The sequence below is a fragment of the Anser anser genome, assembly GCF_964211835.1.
Source record: "Anser anser genome assembly, chromosome: 1".
Classification (NCBI taxonomy): domain Eukaryota; kingdom Metazoa; phylum Chordata; class Aves; order Anseriformes; family Anatidae; genus Anser; species Anser anser.
The window spans coordinates 42,620,098-42,642,511 of record NC_139720.1 but is presented as its reverse complement, the minus strand read 5'-3'; the positions used below and the strand labels follow the sequence as shown (position 1 = coordinate 42,642,511).

Here is a 22,414-nt window from a genome sequence, read left to right as displayed (position 1 = left end):
AGGTATATCTGCCATGAATTCTTCAAGGTCTGCTGTGGCAGCCAGTAATGGGTTTATAGAGATAGGGCCTCTCCCAACCCTTTCTGTCCCTTGCTAGTTATTGCATAAAATCTACTGGAATTTATTTGGCATTTTTGCTGCTGAGCAAAGCGGCTGGAATATCAAAGGTGGTGAGGTAGTCAAATCTGGAAATATGAATGACATTTTCTGTGAAACACAGCTCCCCAAACCACTGACAGATGTAACTCTCTTGGTTCTTGGTAGAGATTTCTTTTCCAAATTGTGCCTTTTTATCTTTAGCTCTATACTTGGAAGGAAAATGTACCATAAAGCCTTGTTAGCGACATCAGTTGCAATAAGAGAGCCACGCAAATGCTGCCTCAATGAAATAATTCCATGCAGAATAGTCTAATGTAGCAGTGACTTTCAAATCAATGCACAGTGGAAGAAATTCATCTGAAATACAGTCTTTAAAAGCAAATATTCAAAATGGCAAGATTGAAATCTACTATTTTGCAAATCTGAGAAGGCAGGATGATTCAGCATTTGCTGTTATTTTTCACAACTTGCAGTCTCAACCCAATATTCATTTTTTTTTTCACTTGTATTACGGTAAGATTTCATCCAGAGATTGTCCCTTCTATTATAGAAACTGTGGTTCGAATTCAGAGCAAATTATTAGCTAAATTAGACAACGAGGAATGCAGACTCAGATTCATTCTTCTCTCACCAGAGAATTGAAGCATGCTGTGTAATCTGACTAATATGAGTGGGCAGATATTACGTAGCAATCAAAAGGAAAACTAATGAAAAATTGAGCACAAAATAGTCTTATAACAAGCAAAAAGGTGGATGTGCCAGTATGAACAGCCTCACAGGATACAAAATATAGTGGTGAAATATTTCCAAAAAGCATCTTGTGTACATGTACCATTACACACACTAAATAATGAATGTATTGGATATTGGCACAGAGAGGAAAATAATAAAAGGTGATTAACATTTGAGAAAAACGTCATTCTTTCCAAGGTATCTGTCAAATCCATGTTCTAATCAATGGATATTATTACATAGAAGTTCAATAAAATTGTAAATTATTTTAATAAAAAGCTACTATTTTCTTTATGCACAATAAGATGCTTTGAGATGCAAACATTCAGAATTATTTGCGCCATAAAAAAGCGTAAATGCACAGTATTCTTATGATTCAAATGCAAATTTTCTGTATCCAAAGTGCTCCAACTCAATAAAAAGTCAAACTCATGAAAACTTCCCTTAATATGTTGCATAAAGTATCAAAAAGATTGAAAATAGGATTAGCAAAGGAGAATGTACCTTTCAGTGAGTATTGGAAAAGATGATTATCAAAATTTATCAGGCGAAGTAAGTCTGAGAAATGCTGATAACAGATGGGAACTGTCTTGGCAAAAAAAAATGTTGCTAGTTTGACTGTTTCTCCGACTGAGTACAAAAGTATCTTGAAAAATAGAAGCAGCCAATTTTTCTTACCTCTTCTTTCTCTGCACTTTGCAAGTCCCTCCACTCCTCAGTCACATGACCGAAGTCCACCGTGTTCATCGCAACCTTATATTCCCCTATGATATCATGTTTGGAGAAACGATCAAAGTCATAAACTGCCATCACTAAAGTTTTTCCACCCAGCTCGGAGTATGGCACCTGTAAAGAAGAGAGAATGACAAACTCAGTATCTCAGACAATAAAGATCAGTCCACTACAATGCAAATCTATTTCTTTGGTTTATCAGCTGTCATCTCAGGTAAATTGAAAAGCAGAGAAAATTATGAGGTGTATTTGTTTCGGAGTCACCAGATGCAGTATTTTTCAAGACCAGGCTATGGCACTCAATAGAACAATGTGGCAGCTCACTCATCACTCTACGGGTTTTTCTCATTTTACTTCAAATTATATTGTGGGTGATGAAACTGAAACAGGAAGCCCAATTATTTGCACTGAAGATACATGAACTTTTCACACAATGGTGTCTTTTCCTCAATAAATCAAGTGTCATCACTCAGAAATGGGTAGCTCTCAGACTGATGAAAAAACATAACTGCCTTACTGTATCTGACACGAAGTAATTAGACACTAAATAGTTTTCTTACAGTACCACTACCTATTACTTGCCAAGGCATATTTTTCATTATTATACCTTTCACACTGCAGACACTAAGGTGCCTATAAGTCACAGTGTACAGTTAGATATTGTGGTGGCAGAAGGCCAACTTCTGACTAATTCTCCAGCTGTTCTGATGTGTTTCAGACAGACGCTGTGGGTTTGGATGTTTATGAGTCACATTTTTAATATTCAGATGAAGATGTGCAGTTCAGGTAAGCTACACTTGAGTGGCTGTCTGGAAAAAGCTGAATTAGGAATTGTTTGGACTTACATTGAACACTTGGTCAATATGAATATATTCTGCAAGTATAAATGGTTTCCATGGGCTTCAGCAAACATTTCTCTATTAATTGTCTCTATAAGAAGAGAACTGAAAGCATGGCATTGTCACTGGCCTTGTTAACCGCTATATGTTCTGGTCTGTTTAAACCCTAGGGTTGTTGTCCTTTGGTACTCTTTAGCTTCTGCTTGCTCTTTAAAATACTGAAGAATGACATGAGTAGTTTTTCTTTTTCATAATATTTTATATAATGTTTAAAAGAAGCTTTTCAAGTTGAGAGCCAGCTCCAGCTTCCATCACTGAGTACAATAATTTCAATGAGCACAGGGTTGTGTATTACAGTAAAAGTAAATAAATACTACAGCAAAGCCTACTTTGATTCTGTATATTATTTATAGCTTCTAAAAAGCTATAGAAGACAAATGTATGTGGAAGGCAAAATTCTAAATAATTTCACTTTTTATTTTTATGCAGCATCAAAAACAGAAGAGAAATGTTCTAAAGCTTCTTTCTCCTCCAGTTAATTATAGTGCCTAATGGATTCTGGTCATTTGGAATGCAGGAAAAGACTACATATATTGTCATTCATTTTTTATCATTAACTTGACCTCAGTGAAGCTTTATTTTTAAAGAAGATCTAGTGGCAATGCTTCCTCCATTCATTACCTCTAAAGCAGCCTAAGCCTACAGCTTCATTCGGGACAACCAAGGATGTTCCCAGCTCTTGTAAAGGATTGCTCCCTCTCCCTGCTTTCTGCTGTGCTCAGAGGTACTCAGCCTCTTAGTGCAGATGAGACCTTGCTTAAAAGACACATATAGAGTCTTTTTCTGGCACAGACATGTCACCCTTCCAGACACAAACCCTCTCTCTGCTTTGGGATAGATGCAGGAGCCTTTCATCGGGAATCATTTTAATCATCATTGTGGGCCTGGGGAGAAACACTTTTGTCTTTTCCAGAGTGGTATAGCCCAGCTAGGATTTCTCAGTTTCCTTTCACTAGCTCAGTGCAGGTATACAGTTCAGACAGCTGTAGCCTGATGAACACCTAAACCCTGGAATGGCACCATGGATGTCTAGGAAATAAAAATGAAAGGGGACTAACGCAGGGAACTACCTGAAGAAGATCCTAATCTTGGACCTATTAGGTCCAGGTCTCAAGACACACTACAGAAGAAAAACTACTCATATCTTCCACATTAGCCTTTCTTTCTGGAAGGAAGGCAGACAGCTCACAGCTGTGTCCTAGGAGAAGGTAATAAAACAGCCCTGGGTTTCCCTGTGGGCAGCTCTGCTTGAGAGATGGATAGGAGGGCTGCCAGCAGAAGCTGTGACCCACCTGAAGTGGGTCACTGGAGTAAGACTCTGCCCAAGGAAGTGAGATGCTGTCAGTAATTCCCAGGGAAATTAAAGTTGCAGCACTAATTAAATGGTCACTTGTCTTCTTTCACAGTAGTCCCAGAACAATGATAGTACTTGGCATGCTCCATAAATTTTCTCTTGAGTACAGACCACAGTACTCAGGGGATGATCAGTACCACATTGGGATGCACCTAAACACTTCTGTCAGGTCTTGCTTGGAAAACACACATTTTTCAGTAGAGTAAAATTTGCTTATTATGATGTGACTTAAAACAAGTGGACATTATAGTCCAGGAGTGGATGCTCTGATTTATATTTTGTGTTTTCATCTTAGGTGACAGCATTATTGGTTCTTGCTTTTCTTTTGTGAGCTGCACGGGAATCTGTAATTTATATCACTGTTTCTTTTTAAATACTCTCTTAGGGAAGCTCAGGAAAAAATAACTCCCCACAAAAGATTATTTTTATGGACATCTTCAAGGGAAAACATAAGCTTATATATTCAGTAGTAGTTCTGGCCTCCAGGGATATCTTTCTCATTGAATGATTACATAGCCTGAATCTCTCACTGTTCCTGTTTTCAATCTGTAGCTGTCTTTATAAGATTGGGCATAGAAAAAAAGGCCTAAAGTAACAGCAAAAGAATGTATATTAGGAGAAGCCCTTTGAAACATGCTGAATAGTGTACTTTTATTTTACTTAACTGGGGTTTAGGTATGGCTACAGTTTTAGAAATATACTATTGAGATATAACGTTGGAACAACTTAAACTTTACAATGTAAGGTATAGCTACATTTATTTAATATGTATATTATTAACCTGAGACATGATTTCCGTTCATATATAAAGTAGCATGGTAAAGGATTACTATGATAGACTAGCAAGATTAATCTGCCATACTGTCCTTCATCCATTTACCTTCCCCGAGTTTTTATCTATTTCTGAGGCAAAAAAAAAATGGTATACTGAAATTCATAGATCAGACTACAAAGAAATTTAAAGAAAATGCTGGTTCAGTGAAATTCACCTGACAGTTGTCAAAATTTCAGTTTTCCTACCTTCTTGTAAGTTTTATCTAGCCAGAAAATATGGATCAGATTGTCACAAATCAGGATAACTGAAATGCCTAAAATCAAATCATGCCTTTTACACTACACAGGTCTGCCCCTGAGCTATACCATTTTCATCATAAGACTGAATATTAGAGGTTTCTACAACATGAAAAATCACTATGTCACAGTTACCAGTTAACTAAGATGTTTAACTTCGTAGTCGAGCATGAGATGCATAGTGGCTAAATAAAGAGTTTCAATAATTATCAAGAAAATACCTTGAATGTAAATTGCTCATTGAAAACAGGGTTGAGGGTCTTTCTGTGGACTTTTGTCTCATATTTCTTCTTCTTATCAGGCAGCAGGAACACTTTCACATAGGGATCAGATGTACCACCCATATCTAATGCAGGCAGCTCAGCTGCTTGAATAATCCCAACCAGAAGCTGAAAAGACAGAAAAACAGCAAAATGAAATTTCAAACAGATATTTATAAATGAAAAACTGTAACAGACAAGTACACATGCACACTCTATTTCTGGTCTATGAAAAACTATTCCCCTCGACCTTCAAGGAAGGCAAGCGAAGCAACACTATAGACTTTTGAAAACCAATTATGGCACATGCAGACGGTACAAAGGCTGTGTTTAAGCAGAAAAGAGGTTTTCAAAGGGCAGCTGATTACAGCTAAATACAGACTTCATCTTTTTAAAGACTGCAATCAAATAACTTTCAATTGCCATCGCCTCTTGTGCATTATTTTTCTATGCTGCGCACCATGAATAGAAATCACATTATTAAACAATCAAGAATGTCTAATTTTGACTACAAAATTTGTATTCTAAATCCCCAACACATAACCTTCCCCCCCCTCCAAAACACAAAAAGGTGATATATCAAACACAAGTCCTCAGGTAGAGCTTTATTGAAAACAAATGGGTCTTGCAGTCTTTCTTATTTTTAATTTCTCTTGATATGTATGTGGATTGGTTTAGGCAGTAGTCTAAGGACACCATATTAAAAACAAACAAACAAACAAACACAACAACAACACCCACCATGAAAACTGACATCTGGTAACTAAGTCCTAATAACAATTCTTAATCTCACTGTAAGACAGAAAAGTTAGTTTCTTAAATCTTTTACATACTTTTGAAATAGGACTGCAGCACATTTGAAACTTGTAAATGCCATGGTCATTTTTTAGTGTTACAAATGAAGTCATATGTTATGTTATGTTTTCTAGACATCCCAGCCTATATTAGGCTGCATCAGCATAATGGAGTTAAGAGAAAGAAAATACTTTTAATTCTGATTTAATAGGCATGAAACTAAGCTAAACATTCAAATGAGTCTTCAAGGTCAATCCGGAGACAAGTGATTAAAAACTGGGAAAAAAAATCTGAAAATACTTTCTTCTAAATCAGTGCTTCAGTCATAATGTATTGTCTCCTCTCATGGATGAATTGTTTAAAATTGGAATCAGAAGCTCTAACAAACAGAATACAGAACACTATAGTCAATCTAGGAAAGAAACTCCTGCCTTCTGAAAGTCTTCTCAGAGTTCGACTATCTTTTTCCAATTGTAAATTCTCCGTATGGCCTGCATGTTTTCCTACTTATGGGCCTCTTAAACTCCATGAAGCATTTTCCTTTAGCTATATGAAACACTTTTTCTCTTCTCTGTTGTTCTTATTCTAGTTGCATAGTATTTTATAAATACAAGAATAGGCTCAGAATCTACATCAAGTCTCACATCAGAGAGTGAAAAACAAATCTATTCCGTCTAATTAACAAACTGGAAACACAATTCAATTAATTAATTAATTAATTAATTCTCCTTTAAAAATTGTCTCTGTAAAACTGAAGCATCACGCTAGAGAGTAATTTGGTTATCTTGTCTTCGGTCTTAACCCTGTGCAATATGTTAATAACCACAATTTTGGTTTGCAGTTTCAAGCAATACCAAAACTATACCATAGTCTACCGACCTAAATCCCCTCTTCTACTCTTTCATATAATCTATTCTCAGACAAATTCCAAATTGAAATGCATTTTAGAGCAGCAAAATAAAATAGGAATCCATAACTCAAAGAATTTACTATATTAATTAAATACTATACACTTTACAGATTTGTTGCTTTCCCTTCCTATATCATTTTGTAAAATATAGTTCTCAAAATCTCAAAATTTCCTTTAAAAATAAAGTTCTTTTTCATATTCTGAAGAAACTGAAATCACTTTGTCAGAACACAATTGCAACTTTCTCTTCCTCCCCTCTTCAGATCTTCTGCTTTTGAAGGGTCTAAAGTTTCACGCTGATTTCATAGTGATTTCAAGGGGGATCAGTTTGCCCCAGTGCATGGCCAGAGAATTTTCTTTGGGAGTCAAGGGAAAGCTCCTTTAACTACAGGTTCTTGAAAAGCTTCAAACTCTTTTTCTCTCTTGTGTTGAAAAACAAATACTGGTAGTCAGAAGATGGGGGAAATATTATAATAGCTTTGTGCAAATATCCTGCTGCTGATAGCAAATTTTTTCTTAATTTCTCTTATTTTCTTTCTGTTGTAACATGTAAGTGCACTGCAATCCATGAACAGCACGAAATAAAGAATCTGAATGTGGAAATAAATCACAAGTATGTGTGGAAGTCAGTTCAGATGAAGAATTAATAAGGATTTAAGTTCAGCATTTTTTTTTCACTAAACAGAGAAGAATGATGTGTTTTTTGATTGAAGTTGTCAAAAAATGAAATACAGGCTGTGTATTTTCAAGTTCACTGAAAGACATGGAGTAGAAGTGAATAAGTAAGATGTATTGGTGTGCTTTGGTCCGAAGTTAAGCACAATGAGCTTTAATGTCTGTCTATGAGTTGGTTGAATGGGTCAGTTGTACATCCTAATCACATTATGGTATCTGTTGCTACTGAAAATTCGGGGAAGTAAGCCAAAGTTTGGTCTTAATATCTTCAGAGTATGGCATGAAAGTAATATCTGTCCTTGGCTGGAGATTCTTCCTGTCCAACTGTCCTATTCTTTGGACGACAGAACTTTTCATCTGGATTTTAGTTCCAAACTAAATTGTCTTTAGCAAATAGCTGTACTTTCATGGAGAGCAGCAGAATTTGAGATTGCTAGTTAATAAGGCAAAGATGACAAGATGCAGTGAAAGAAAACTACTTCTGGTAATCTTACAAACTTGCTAAAAGACCCATTGATGAATCAACTTACTTTTATGTCTCTCTTTCCCCCCTGCCCCCCATCTTTTTGCTTGTGTTTTAAATATGCAGAGGCAGAAGCTATCTTTCATTGTTTACATGTAGATGCTGTAGGATCATGTAGCTTGACATTGATTGGTGACACTTTAATATGTTATTAACAATTAGATAAAACTGTCTTCAATTTTGATTAAAGGTATAAATTTAGAGTACATTGAACCCCTATTTAGTAATATTTATGTCATGAATCTTCGGTCTTGCTTTCTCCCTTTATTCAGTGCAAGCTATATTTACCATATCTACACGTATAACTTCATTTTCCCTTGCCCACAGAGAATTGAAATGTTACAGGTTGGTTGTTTCAAACCTGATTGTTCTGGAAGTCATAATCCAAAGAATATTGGATTTTCCCTAGTTTCTCCACTTCTTTGGGTTCTTCTTTCTCTTCTCCATCAGTCAGCCCAGTCTCAGCATCATCATCCTTAAGAGCCTAGAAAGAAGTAATGTAAAATTAATATATAAGGCTAACTCTTAAACACTGGTTTAAAACAGACACTGTCCTCAAATCTATTTTGAAGCCATTAAAAGCAAGCATGACAGCAGAAATCCAAGTATGCAGTTTTCGTATATATTTATACTATTTAAGTTGCTCAAAATGTTATAAACCAGCAAGCAAGCAATGGAAGTAGGAAGAAAGCTTCTTGAAATATTACAAGCAACAACTGTTATAAAACCTGAAAGTAGAAAGAAAATATCAACTTGATATCAAGGAATTCTTCTGGGCTCACACTGTCTCTTAAAGAGGCACAAGGAAGCAAACATGCTATTAAATATGCAAAGTCACGCATTCACTCAAGTTAAGGATATCTTGGCAATGTGAAACCTAGTTGTGCATGCTGTGAATTGTTTGCAATTGGCAACACACTTCTGTAGGATTGCTATGATAAAGAGCATGTGTTGTGGATGTGTTCTTCCTACAATCATATGCCAAACATTTCTCATGTTTATTTAGAATGAATATGGAAGCAAAGGTATCACCATGCCATTAGCAAGTGCATGTTTCTCCTTTTCCCTCCCTCCCGAGACCAATTTTATTTTTGTTCATTCTTGCTGTAAAGCTTAGCTGAACCAAATTGATTGAAAACTGATTCTGCTTTGCTTGGAAAGAAATACAAACATAAGAAATACAGAACTCCATACAGTTTTGCCTATTATATAAAACCTGCTATTTTTAAAGGATGCAGCAGTTATCTTAGTTTTTATACATAATGAAAATACTAAGTGATGCCATTATTTTTGCTGTACCAGAAAGCAGAAGCATCTGCACAGTGAAAAAGCGAATTTATGCCATTATTAAACCGTAAAAACTGTACTTAACTATGTAGTTCTTATTCAAGCAGATTCTTTGCTATGTAAGAACTGAAAACGGGCAAAAGTGATGAGGAAAATAGTGAAAAATTGTGGAAAATGTGAAAATAAAGTTTAGATTGTGAAAGACAAAGAATCAATACTGAGAGCATTCATCTAGAATTGTGATTTGCACACTACAGAGTGAGTGATATAAAAGTACCTTCAATATGGAGCTTCTGCTTGCACAGACAGACTATTAAGTGCAAGAATAAGATTTGCTCTGTTTTATTTTGTTCTTTTTTTTTTTTTTTTTTTTTTAACAATGTGTGGCAGTCTGAAGAAATCTACAGCATTTAGACACAATAGGTTGCAGCTGGAGCTCTATATCTGAAGAGACAGCGAGGCTGGAAAGTAGCAATACCCACAGCTGATGGTGGCTTGTGAGAAAAAAAATGCAGAAAAGCATTAACATTCTCACTCAGCCATGAAAGCTGTGGGGGCTATGCAACAGTTGTGTGGGTGTGGTAAGAGGAAAGATTGATCTCTGAAGTAGAAAATGTTATTTTTCAGAAACCGGATCTAAAATTCAAAAGGTCAGACTGAAAACTGTACAGTATTAAGTAATTATTTTTCTACTTTTTGAAAAAAAAAGAAATTCAGCTGGCATAGCTCAACTGAAATCAATGCAACAACATTGATTTATGCAAGCTGAGGAGCTGGGTTACAGTTAAATACCTGAACGTTAGTGAGTGATGGACTCTTTACTAGGAACATAAATTACCGCGTACCAGCATGAGGTCAGTGATAAAGGTTGACAGTGGATGAGAATCACCTGTAATGCTGGAAAAGTAATACTTCTGAACTAAGCCAATTCTGTTTGGAAGGGCTGAACTGCCTGATATTAATGTTATTTTGAGATATTTTAATTGCTGAGCTGCTAGTGAGTTCCCTGGCTGTGGCACAACAACATTTTTGTTAACACAACAACAAAGATGGCACTTAAAACCTAGCAGGTTCTACGGCAAGAGGATAATGTTGGAACAAAGCCAGTCTGGGACACAGTCCCTTCAGGACCATACACTGGACTTTCAGGATATGGAATGGCGTGATTATACCAAGCATCTTGCTTTCACTGGTGATAAAAATAAGGCTGAGATTCTGTGATCACACACACACAGAAAAAAAGATGTGACTCAGTCAAACCGAAACAACCACATTGATCTGAGCCTGGAGAAAACAGGAAGCAATAACTCAGAGTAGGATGTTAACTCCAGGACCCACTGCTCTGAATCATCACAGTATTGCCCTAGCAGAGGACTCCATGATAAAAGAGTGATAAACAGCTCCAGTATATCACTGTTTCTGGGATAAGTACTGGCCTTTCTGCTATTACATCTACTTTTGACCTGGATTTTGTTTGAGCAGAACAATCCTGAAGCCATTCCTCAAGAATAAAATGGAGAATGCAAAGAGAAACTTCTGTGTTAATTTCCAGCTACAAGGCATCTGTAACTATTGCATCAAGGCAAAAATTACATACCCATACGCTCTCTAGAAAAACTATATACTCTTCTGCATAGCTGATCAAACTGGGAGATGTGCCAGAGCTGTGGGTATCTCAGAGGGACTTTTTTTTTTTAACTATGTCTCTAGAAATTACAATGGGAAGTTAACATCCTTCTTGCAAGTGAGTTCTGAAGTGCAGGCACAAAACATTGCATGACTGGGAAACTCTTCTCCATAGGTTATCAAAGTCCTATTGGAAGGTGAAAGCTATTTCCCAGGAGAGATGGAAAATGTTTCATATTACTCACATCAGCTGAGTGGTTATATTGTTCTTGACCTTGACTCAGATACATTGAAGAACTAAGAAACACTAAGAATAAGATGGTGTTCAGATTTGGCCAAGGTTTTGGAGTCAGGGGAGGGAAGAAATAACAAATGGTTATTTCTAAAGAAATCAGTATATAATAGTTTTTACCTTCAGGAGAGGAATTTGCTTTCAAACCAAAGGCCAATGCTTCAAGAAGAAGCTGAGTCAAAGGAAGCACAGAAGTTTCTCATGTGTGATGCAACTGCTGTGTTCCAAAGAGGAAGAAGAATTGGATTGCTTCAAAGGACTTGAAATACCCCCCAGGGATTTTCATTTTATATTGAGATTTTCTGAAAGATCAATATTTAATGGAATCGTACTGCAACCCACAATTTATAATACATTATATCACACTATATTGAATCTTATTGTTGTATTGCTACAATCAATTAAAATAAGCAGCTATATTTTATTGGTTTTGGAATCAGTAAAATGTTTTTAATTATAAGCCAACTTTCTCCTCAAGCCTTTTCATCTGACATGACAGTGATCAGAAAGCCTGGATTTCAATGCAGAGTAATATAAGTCTTACTTTTCCTACTATTTCTTTTAATTCCATGACATTTTAATGCATTTTGTGCATGTGTGTGTGAAATACACATCACAAAAATCTATTATAACATCATGCTGATAAACAGATTTTTTTTCTAAGTTGGGATGAATGTGAAATTTGCTCAGGTGAATGTATGCAGAAATAAACAGCAAGGAAAGATCTACATCCTCTTACATGTGTGTAAGTCTCTAAAAAATGCATATTTACAGGTAAGTAGGAATGTACAAAAAAAGTGTTGATTCATCGCGAGGTGACACTTTCACATCTAATGAAATCAGCAAGTGGGAAAAGTTACGTTGTGCCAAGGACTGTGCCAGAGCCATTCAATATATGATATGTTTTCTTAGAGCTGGAAGACAAAATGAATTCTTTGAGCACCCTCTGATTTAATCCATATTTGAATGAAATCTGTAACTAGTTTGAACCAGGGGTACAGACATAAATTTACATATGCCATTAGGATTTTCATTTCTGTGCCATGCTTAGTCAATTGTTCCCAAGCTCATCTACTCTGCAGTGGTTCCTACAACAAATAGGGCTAAATTACAGCAATCTGAGATCCACAGTTCAATCTGCTGGCTCTTTCTTCACTTCCATCACATAATTAAGGGTGGTTTTACAGTCTCCTCTTTTCTTCTGGGTTGTTAAAGAAAATGCTTTGTTTTCAATTTTTTGTAGTTTCATCTTTTGCATAAAAACTAGAAAGAACAAAACAAAGCACTGCTTTTGATCACAATTCTACAGACTCCACACCCTGCAGTGGGTTTTTGCAATTCCTGGGCTTCCTCCCCGCTCCACTCCAGCACTCAAGAGAAGCCTCTTGATGGTGACACTGCCCTTCTGATTCTTTGAACATCCCTTGCTTCCAGCTCAGTTCCACCAACGGCCACGTGCCCTGTCACTGCTATTCACCACAAACCACAAGATATCTTTGGGAATTTAAAAAGCTTTATGTATTCTTTTATTTACTCCCTCCCAACAGTGTATTTTCTTGCCCTCTGTACAGCAAAGCAGAGGCCACAATTCCATCTGAGTCACTGTGAGGACACGAAGAAGGTGTATACACCAAGAAGGTGTATTTTGCTTTTTGATTCTGCTCTCAGTTATCTTTGTGTATCGTTAATGCCTACTTCACAATCTATTGAGGACAGCAAGCAGAAACAACGTGTTTTACTGTTGTATGTATGGAAACACTTTCATTAGCAGTGTTTTAGGGTTGCTTATATTTGAGGGGTGACCTGTGGCATCACTTTTAAGGAAGCAAGTTACCAATAAGCCAGGAGACGTGTTAGATTGAAAGCATAACTATGACTGCTGTAAGGTTATTTGTGGCACAGTGCATGCTGCAGTCTGAGTTCTTTCTACATCTGTCCTATCAATAAGTCTTCTTGTTCATGTGGGGCGGAGGATTTTTCTTAACATGTGAGTGATGCCCAGCCCTCAGGCTTGTGCAATGCCTGCTGAGTTGAATGGAAGAAAACAATATTATTTTGTAGCGAGAATGTTCTGTGCCATGTCCAACAACAAATTTATCAGAAAGGCAATTTTTCCTCCTATTGATGTCCGCACCTAGGAATGGCTGCGTTTCCACTAATGGTGGTGCACGTCTTATCAATTTTCACATTTGAGTAGACCACAATTCTGATGTGGCCAATTTTTATCCTGGGGAAAAAGAAAAGCCTTTAAAAATTCCTGGCTGATTCCCTATCACAAAACAGAAAAGCCTGCAATTGCAACACATTCTCTATCAGAGTCCCTCAGAAGGAAAGACAACATTTCATTCTTTCAGCATCTGCCTTCTCTCCATGAATTAATTTAAAGAGCATGTTGTGCATGGGTTTCCAGTGGCTGAGCCAGGCTTTGGTCACTGTGAAATCTACTTTGCCATTACTGCTGTAAGACTGTTCGCCTCACACATCAGCAGTGGGCCACACCAATGCACAGAATGAGCACAGCCCTGCTGTGTCCAGCATGCGATGCCTTGACATTACTTCCTTGCTTGTTATCCAGGTTTTAAATGGTCTGTTGGATTATTCAAAGGCTTTCTTTCTTTAGGAGCTTGATGACACAAGGCCATCACATTCAGCTTAAGAGCTCCCTGAATTGTTGGGGTACTGAAATACTTACTACTTTTGGTTCAATGGAGGAACACAGCAAAAAGTTGGAACTAAGTCCCCAAATCATTTTTTTTTCTTGTAGACAGTGTTTATTTGCTGAAAAGAGATGCAGTCAATCTCAACCTGGGGGCCTATTTTGGAAGTTCACCCGGTGGGTCAGGGCTGTGCTTTGAACACAGGGCCCATGTGCATGAACAAAAAGAAGCAAGCGTTTTTGCAAGTACGCTAGCATGCTCTGCCCCCACTTCCCATATGGCAGTGGTTCGTTGTGCTAAGCAGCAGGCTGTGAGTAGGAGGCAGATTTAGGCTGCTTGGCCAGTGCATGCTGCTCAATCAATTGTTCTTCATCCTCCCCAAATGAATGGCAAAGAGCCAGATGGAAACATGCTTTGGGATAGAGCTGGATCCTGGGCATGGGAGGACCACTCCGAGTACTAAATTTATTTCTGTTTGAGAAATTTGTCATACTGTATAATTAGTGCTACATCTATTTAACAGTGAAAATTAATCTAAATATAGCCAGACATGATTTATTGGGTGCAACATTGACATACAGAAGAAAAAGCTGGCAAAGAACTGTCCTTTTGGCTTATTTGCATAAAAAGAGATAATCTTTGACCATCCTCTCAACAGTACCTTGTCAAGACCCAAGATATTCTCATGCTTTAAGGTTATTCTGCTATTTATACCTATTATCCACTATTTTGTTTGTAAACAATAAATTCCTTTGCTTAAAGGAATTAAAACACCAGTAGGTTTTGAAATATACACATTATTGATATGAACTGCTGTTCCTTTTGTAGGTTATTCACTTCTGCTAACTTCAGGCACTTAGTGTAAGAGTTTAGCTCTCCATATAATCAGTAGATACAGGTAAATGTGTGATTCAAATCACTTAATTTACAGAATAATTGCATACTCCCTAGACACCATTCATTAGAAACCTGCAGACTCTGGTCTTGAATAAAAAGTTCAAAACCTGGTCTGTTAATCAAGAGAATGCAAGAAAAAAAACATCTTAACTATGGAAGCTTCCAGTAGCAAGACCTTCAGTATAGAAAACAAGACATGTAAGAAAATGAGTAGGATCCATATCTTCATATCATTCTAACATTACAATAGGTTACAATAAAAGTAATTAATTATTTTACAGGACAAAAAGGAGGAAAAAGAAACTAAGGAAGCAGGCAAAGCAAGCTTCTATGTCTTGTTGGGAATGGCTGAGAAGAAGAGATAGGAATGCAAATAAGCCCAGACTTGTGGCTCACAGCTGTTGCTTTCATAATTTCCACGTTCTGAAGTCTAATATAAATCTGAGCTAAATAAGAGTATTGCAGAAAACCCTGCAGAACACAAACACTCATATATAGCACTGTATCTTCATAAACATTCTGCTTTCACATTTTTCAGGAAGTTTTATGCATCCTGCACAGTTGGTTTCTGAGACAGGTGTTGGAAAAAAAAAAAAAAAGCAGGATGATTGCTCAAGCCTGAGGTTGAATTAATACACAAATGGGGCTCAATCAACCCATTTTGACTATTACAGTATAGTTATTGTTCTTGTTTTCGAAGAATGACTTGTTCACTTTATTTTTGACTAGTTTTCTGCACTGTACTGGGTCTGAAGCACATATTGTCTTTCTGAGTGTGAATAGGAGATACTTCATTGCATCATGGATAAACCATGGTGAACATTAATGTCAGCATGGGCTGAAGATGCCAACAAATGGGAATTGAATGGGAATTGGCTTGATGAGACCGGCAGACAGCACCATGGAATAAATACACTGACTATTCTCTAGGCATTCAACAGGGAAAACAAATAAACACACAAGCAAACATTGCAGAAGAAAAGACCAGCAATGGAATTGCTGTCCCCCAAGAAGATCCCATTGGATTATATCTGGCAATAAAGGCTTGGGTTCCCTCAAATGAAATCCAGGCTCTCTGGAATTTGTTTCAGATTTTCCCCAACTTCACTTTTGGTATCTTCTTCACTGGCTGTTCACAGGTCAACACACTACTTTGAAATGTTTCTGAGAGCACCTAACATTAAAAAGCTTTTCCCTTCAGTATTTTCTTTCTACGAGGGGAAGGGTGTTTACTGATCAACAGCTAAAATCAAAAGGTGAAGTAGTCAAAGAAAATCATTACATGCTGAAGTTTGGTTGAGTGAAATTGCAGCACTCACTATCATATTACTTTATAATGCCCCATAATTTCACTGCTATTAATACACGAAAATTAAACAGATGAAGTTATGATGAAGTCAGTACATAACCCCAGTGGAAAGGAAGGCCTACATAGAGGAAAAAAAAGCATACAGAGAAATCAGTGATAGACTGAAGGCCACAGTAAGTCAGCAGCACAGTCAAGAACATACTTTATAGGTTCCAGGGTATAGTACATATACCTGATATGAAGTCTCCTCTTTCGCCTAACAGACACATCCATTGTAAAACAAAAATCTTTCACTAGTGACAGTGTTTCACCTTGATGCAATGAAGAATGACTGAGATATTAAATCTCCTTCTCTACAAATGCTTTGTGACCTAATAAAAGGTACAGCCAACCACAGCAATTATTCTCCAAGCAATAGGGATAAATTTTACTAATTTTTCAGTGTTGCTGTTCATGACTGAAATGATTACGTCTATTCCTTTCCTCAGCAGAGGCTGAGCTTAAGCAAGAATTTTGCTGTATCAGTGCATTAAATTCAGACCCAATAATTCAGCAGCAAGAATAGTGTCTAGAGCTGGATGTTTGGGGCTTTTTTTTTTTTTCCTAAGGGAAAAAGTAGTGGCAGCCCTACTGGAGGCATGGAAGAGACTGGAAAGTTACAAAGATAAAAATTGTGAAGAGAAGATCTCATAAAAACACTAGCGATAGTGGTCACTCAGATGCACCAACAGAAATCTGCAGTAAGACCACTTAAAGCATTTACATGGTGTATAAAGAACTTAAAGCATGTGCACTGTACTGAGATGATAGGAGAGCACACAATAAGTTTCATGAAGTACCAATAATTTTAGTGACACTAAGAAAAAGACAGTAAAAATACATACTGCTTTTGTCTACTTTTGATATGATGACATTTATACAAGAAGAAAATAACACTAGCAAGTTATTTTTAGGTGCCTATCAATTTTAAACTTGAGCTTTCTAGTACAGTTTGATTTAATATTTTAACTAAAGAAAAAATGACAACCTCTTTTCTCTATACCTCTGCTATCCTCCCCCCCACCAAGAAAATACCCAATCAGTTTGGTTCAGCTTCTTGATGTGTGTACCAAAGCTACTACATATAAATCTCAGCTGAGGAGCCAGCACTGTCAGAAGACTATATGTATCAGAGCTTTAGACTAGGTGCGTCCAAATAGTGAAATAAACCTACCGCAAGTGACAATCCAGAACAGTCATGAGACACAACATAGACAAGGAGGACATAGAAGGAAGAAATAAAAATTAAAACATCCACATACAAACATTAGTAAAAAACACGGAGAAATGACCTTTTCACAGTAGTACATTCTTATAATAATTTGCCTCTCCAGAAGGAATCATACCCTCCCCCTAGCCCTTCATGGAGCTGTGTGCTCTACTTGAATAAGTAACCACTGCCTGCAGTAGAATTGTGTTTAAAGATTGAAAACCTAATCTTTACTTTATCTCTTCTCCAACTTTACTGCAACCAAATTTGCAGTATCTTTACTTATGTCAAGCTATATGGATCTATAAGGGTTTGGCATGGATGTGCAGGTCTGCATGGGCACAAGTAAGGGAGAAGTTCTCTTTGACAAATGAAGCCAGGCTAAGATGGAAATTATACTTCCAGAGGCTGATACTTTCAATTTGCCAAATGCTGCTCCCTTTCAAGTTCTGTGTGCCTAGGGAACTAGGATCTTGCAAGATGCCAAGTGCCTATCAACTGCTATTATGTACTCTCAGCTGAAGGCAGCAGGTAATTAGCACTTGCACGTTCAGGCCTAACAATGACAACTAAGCTTTTTGTTTTTTGACAACATTTCAAATCTTTGGTACTGTACATTGCCCTTTATAAAGAAAGTTATTATTATTTTTTAACCCTTTCTATTTTATGGCAGAAGCTCTAACGTGGTTCATTTCTCTTTACTGAAGTATTGCACGTTTAAGATTGCCTGTAGCTCAGCATGCACTGATAATTCAGAATTAAACTATCAGAAGAAACAATTGGAAAGAAAAGATAGCAAAAAATTAAAACATTAGGAATTACATTGCTAAAAACTATTGAACGCCAAGGACTTAAAATCTGTACACTACCAGACTGCTAGGTAAGAATTTAAAGGGCTAATTCAAGTAGCCTGTTTTTGAAATCCCAGACAGTGAAAGGGAAGGTTGGCTGGAGACTTGGTGATGCATTCACTTATTAAGGGTCTGACATTTACATCAGCAGAGATTCTATCTTCAGGTTTAACTGTGCAAAACAAACCATGCTGGTTAAATTGCAAAATATTTGGGCAAAAGTATAATTAAATACCTATACAGAATATTTTGAAAGGAATCATCTTGAAATAGTTAATTATGAAACATTTCAAAGTTTGACCTATCTTTGTTGACAGATAAGAAACCATGATTCAGCTTTTTATCATTTTTTCCCATGAAAAATAAACTCCATATTAATTACATAATACAATTTTGCATTTAAAATATTTATTTTCCAAGAACCCATGGTCATTTATCCAGGTCCTAACAAATGTAATTAAAAACACTGAATAATATATTGTAAGTGCAACAGTGGTCTTAAATGATACGGAAAAAACTCCACATAAATATCAACCAACAAATTGTACATTATTTATCCTACAACAAAGTGTTAGGTTTGGTATCATTAGTAACATTGGTAGAATACAACAAATGTCACAACGATTTTTTCCACAAACATAATCAAAGAGTTCTTCCAAATTATGCTTGCTTCAATGGGAAGAAGTTGGCTAACAGTAGCCCAGGGTGACCCAACAATTGATGATATGATTTTCCATGCGTGGCTGTGGGGAAATATCTCACAATTACTTAATAACAATAACCAGAACAATATCTATAAATCCAATACAAGGAATTCTTGAATCCTAAACCAAGGTGCTTAAAGAAAAGAGGTTTCACATTTGTCATATAGAGAAAACAAAATCAGTAAAATACAAAAATCTTTTTCAGAGAAGAACCCAAAATTTCTGTTGTCTTCTGAGCTCAACCTCACTAATCTTCCTGAACTTGGAACAGGTGCATCTACATTAGTGATTTTGTGTTCTAATGAGGTTGTTTTCAGGTACAGATTTGCCTCGTGTCTACACTTGGGAGTTTTGCACTTCAATACACCAGTGTGACATATGAAAAACATCTTTCCTCCTGGTGGAACCAAGGTTGAAACTGTGCACCTGGGTGCTGTCTGAAGTGGTCCACTTGCAGTGTGGATGCAAGGGACTCTGTCCACTTGCTCTCTTTGCTTGTGTAGGAGTCTGTGAGTTGTGGTAAGACAATCTGGGATGGCTATAGGGAAATCTGCTTTGTATTTCCTACTGGCTGTAGACACATGACTACACCTGGAACCTACAACTGGTATGACCTTTGTTAGCTGTAGTGTAAGATTAAGCCTCACTCTTTCCTTTGCCTCTCAGATGCTGACAGTGTGTACAATGGCCACTACAAAATGTTGATACATACAGCTTGACAGTAATGAATTTTGCCAAAGTTTGGTGTAGTGTATAACCTAGAAAAGTTAACTACTGTCTAATATATTAACATTTCAGTAGTAGCTATTGCAATTAACTAGTATGAACAGGTAAAAAACAACTGAATTTTTAGTATTTTTCTTTTCATACTGTCCACTTAGCAACAACAACAAAAACTGCCCTCTTGTGTGATGTTGGAAACTTGATATAGCTCTGATAGCTCTGCACCTTTGAAGTGTATCCATTGTTTTCCTCCCCTTACCTGAGCTCATTTCACACTCCACTAAGGTGATCCAGCTGCAGTTGGCCATCAAACTTGTAAGGTCTCCTCACCCACCTTTCTTGCTTTCCTCCTATCATATCTCACATACTTGGAGAATTGTGCTAACCTGTTCCAAGACTCTTGAAGACTGGGTGATGAGCTCTATCCATTGCTGCTCCATCACTGTATAGTGGGATCCCACCACTGGTTCTGGTCTGCTCTGTTCACCTAGCTACTGTACTCGAGGGTTTTCTTCTTGGACCTTGTTCTTGATCTAATGACACTAGTCCTCAGGTTCCCAGATTTAGCTTGTACTAATCAACTTGCTTTCAGTTCAGCTTTCTTCACACACTAAATTGTGTCCAGCTTATTGAAGGAACTACTCATTCCTTACCTTGCTTTTATCTTCTCTCTTTGGCTGGATAAGCATTTCTGGTTTGCTCTGACTCAATCTTACAAAGGGTCTTGGAAGCACAGACACATGTAATATCTTTACAATAGTCTCCTACTGAGGAGGTTTTGCAAAGGAGTTCTCTAACTCTCCTGAGAACTTCCTGTTTGAAAAATGCAGCCCTTTGTCTTAGCTTAGGAAATATGGCATTGCATTAAGGACACATGAATTCTTCACATTTATTATTTCCCCGTTCTTCTGCTTATTCTTAACAGTTTTCCTTATGAATTCTTAGCAGCAGAATCACCAGGAAGGACAATACTAAAACCCTGGCAATATATATATATATATATATATATATATACATATATATATACACACATATATTTATATTTTTTCTTTCAGGAACATATTAATTAAGTCTGTGGCACTGAGGATTAGGTCCTGTAACCTTCTGCTTCTCTTGCGTAAAACAGATCTAAATGACAAGTTTTCTTGCCCTCATGAAAATGATACTACTCAAAGGACATTATGCTAATCTCTTCCTCCAAGTTACTCCATTGACTTACAGCTACAAGTACGTTCTGTTATCTTTAATCTCCTCCTCTCTAATACAAAATCTCCCAGCACCACTGTGCTGAATGACCCATGCTCGCTCTTTTTGATTGTTTTTCCTTGTTTCTATGCTTCTCATTTTCTCCTCTATATCGTTGTTTGTTTCTCAGTTGAACTTATGCTTTTGTGTAAAAAGAGATTCAGAGTACAGATCTGTTTGTTTATCATTGATGCTCAGAACCACTGCTAGAAAGATATACAAATGTTGTACTTGGTCTTGGTCAAAGTCCTGAAAAAGGACAGCTGAAAATTGCACACATTTACTGCATTTTTGGGACAGCCAAGATACTGTCAATAAACTTGCCCCTTCCAGATGAGTCACTACACTCCTGTTCATTTTTTTAGCAGAGAAGAGAAACTGGCTGACTGCTTTATCAGTGATGCCATACCCATATTCATTTTTTGTGATACGACTGAGAAGATGCTGACAATGTCTCCTCTTCACAAAGCCACTATTGAGGCAACAAACAAAACATTTTTGTAGATGCATCCTTCAAATACAACTCAAGAATTGAAGAAAAGGAGAGGTACTTTACCTGGTCTTTCATGGTTTTCCCTAAATCTTTAACATCTTTCATGTTAATAGCATTCTTCCCTCCCTTCTCCTTTCCCTTCTTCTTGTTCTTCTTTTTGAACAAGCATTTCTTACAGAGACAAAAGCAGCAGGTAAGGATTAATAGGACTGCAACTATGGCTATGGCTATTAAGGCCCAAGGTGGCACTGGAAAAGAAAAAGAAACACACACAAAAAGAAAGTGGTAAACTGTTAGTAGGGTTAAATCTAGAAACAAGCACATTTCTTTCACAGATAAGCCTTTTGCAAAGAAAATACCTTGCAGAAATACCTGAAATTCGTTCTAAAATATGCTGTCATCATTTGTACATTTCTCCCAAGCAAGCATTTGCACACACAATGCCAATTTAACTCATCTATCTATTTAAGTGCCTGGTGACACAGATCAAACTAACTTGCAGCTATTTTGATTAATTGACCATCTTAAAACAGTATGTCCAAAATATTTACACTGTGCAAATCTGTAAAATGCTTGGCACATTTAGGCAATCGCTTCTTTCTTTAATCATCTCCACAACCCACCTGGCACTGTATTGTGGCTGAATAGGGTGGAACTGACTTGGACTTTCCTGTTTTCAGAACAGCATCCGTTCCAAGCAGTCAAGTTTTGATGAAGAGCCCTTCTCCTCTGCCCATTGCTGTACCTGACAGACTCACAGACTCCTCACAACAGATGTAGGTTGAGGCCACCAGTAAACACTGACCAAGGGCACAGGACTGTCAAACCAAGGGCGTTTGTGCTATTAGTCATCATGCCCTAACACTAGCAGAGTTTTAGTACATAAGTATATTTTCACCTATAGTTTCCTACCAAGAAAAGCATAGTTCAAAGTTCAAATATTTCATTCAGTCCAGGATGCTGGACACAGCTGTAGTATGAATAAATAATACAAAATACTTACTATGATAAAATGGTCTTGTTAAAAATCA

The 22,414-nt window shown here is 37.0% G+C and overlaps 1 protein-coding gene across 8 annotated transcripts in view; it reads right to left on the bottom strand.

Moving 5' to 3' along the window:
• SYT1 (synaptotagmin 1) overlaps positions 1 to 22,414 on the bottom strand; it is a 355,715-nt gene that overhangs the window by 73,484 nt on the left and 259,817 nt on the right. For 6 of the 8 annotated variants that reach the window (XM_083807427.1, XM_083807422.1, XM_083807423.1 and 3 more), the window contains 4 exons: positions 21,447 to 21,631; positions 8,412 to 8,534; positions 5,109 to 5,276; positions 1,510 to 1,677 (listed from right to left, as the gene is read on the bottom strand). In XM_083807427.1, the coding sequence (XP_083663553.1) occupies positions 1,510 to 1,677; positions 5,109 to 5,276; positions 8,412 to 8,534; positions 21,447 to 21,631 (644 nt within the window). The remainder of the gene's footprint in view (positions 1 to 1,509; positions 1,678 to 5,108; positions 5,277 to 8,411; positions 8,535 to 21,446; positions 21,632 to 22,414) is intronic. The other 2 variants (XM_083807428.1, XM_083807429.1) reach the window with 1 other exon arrangement.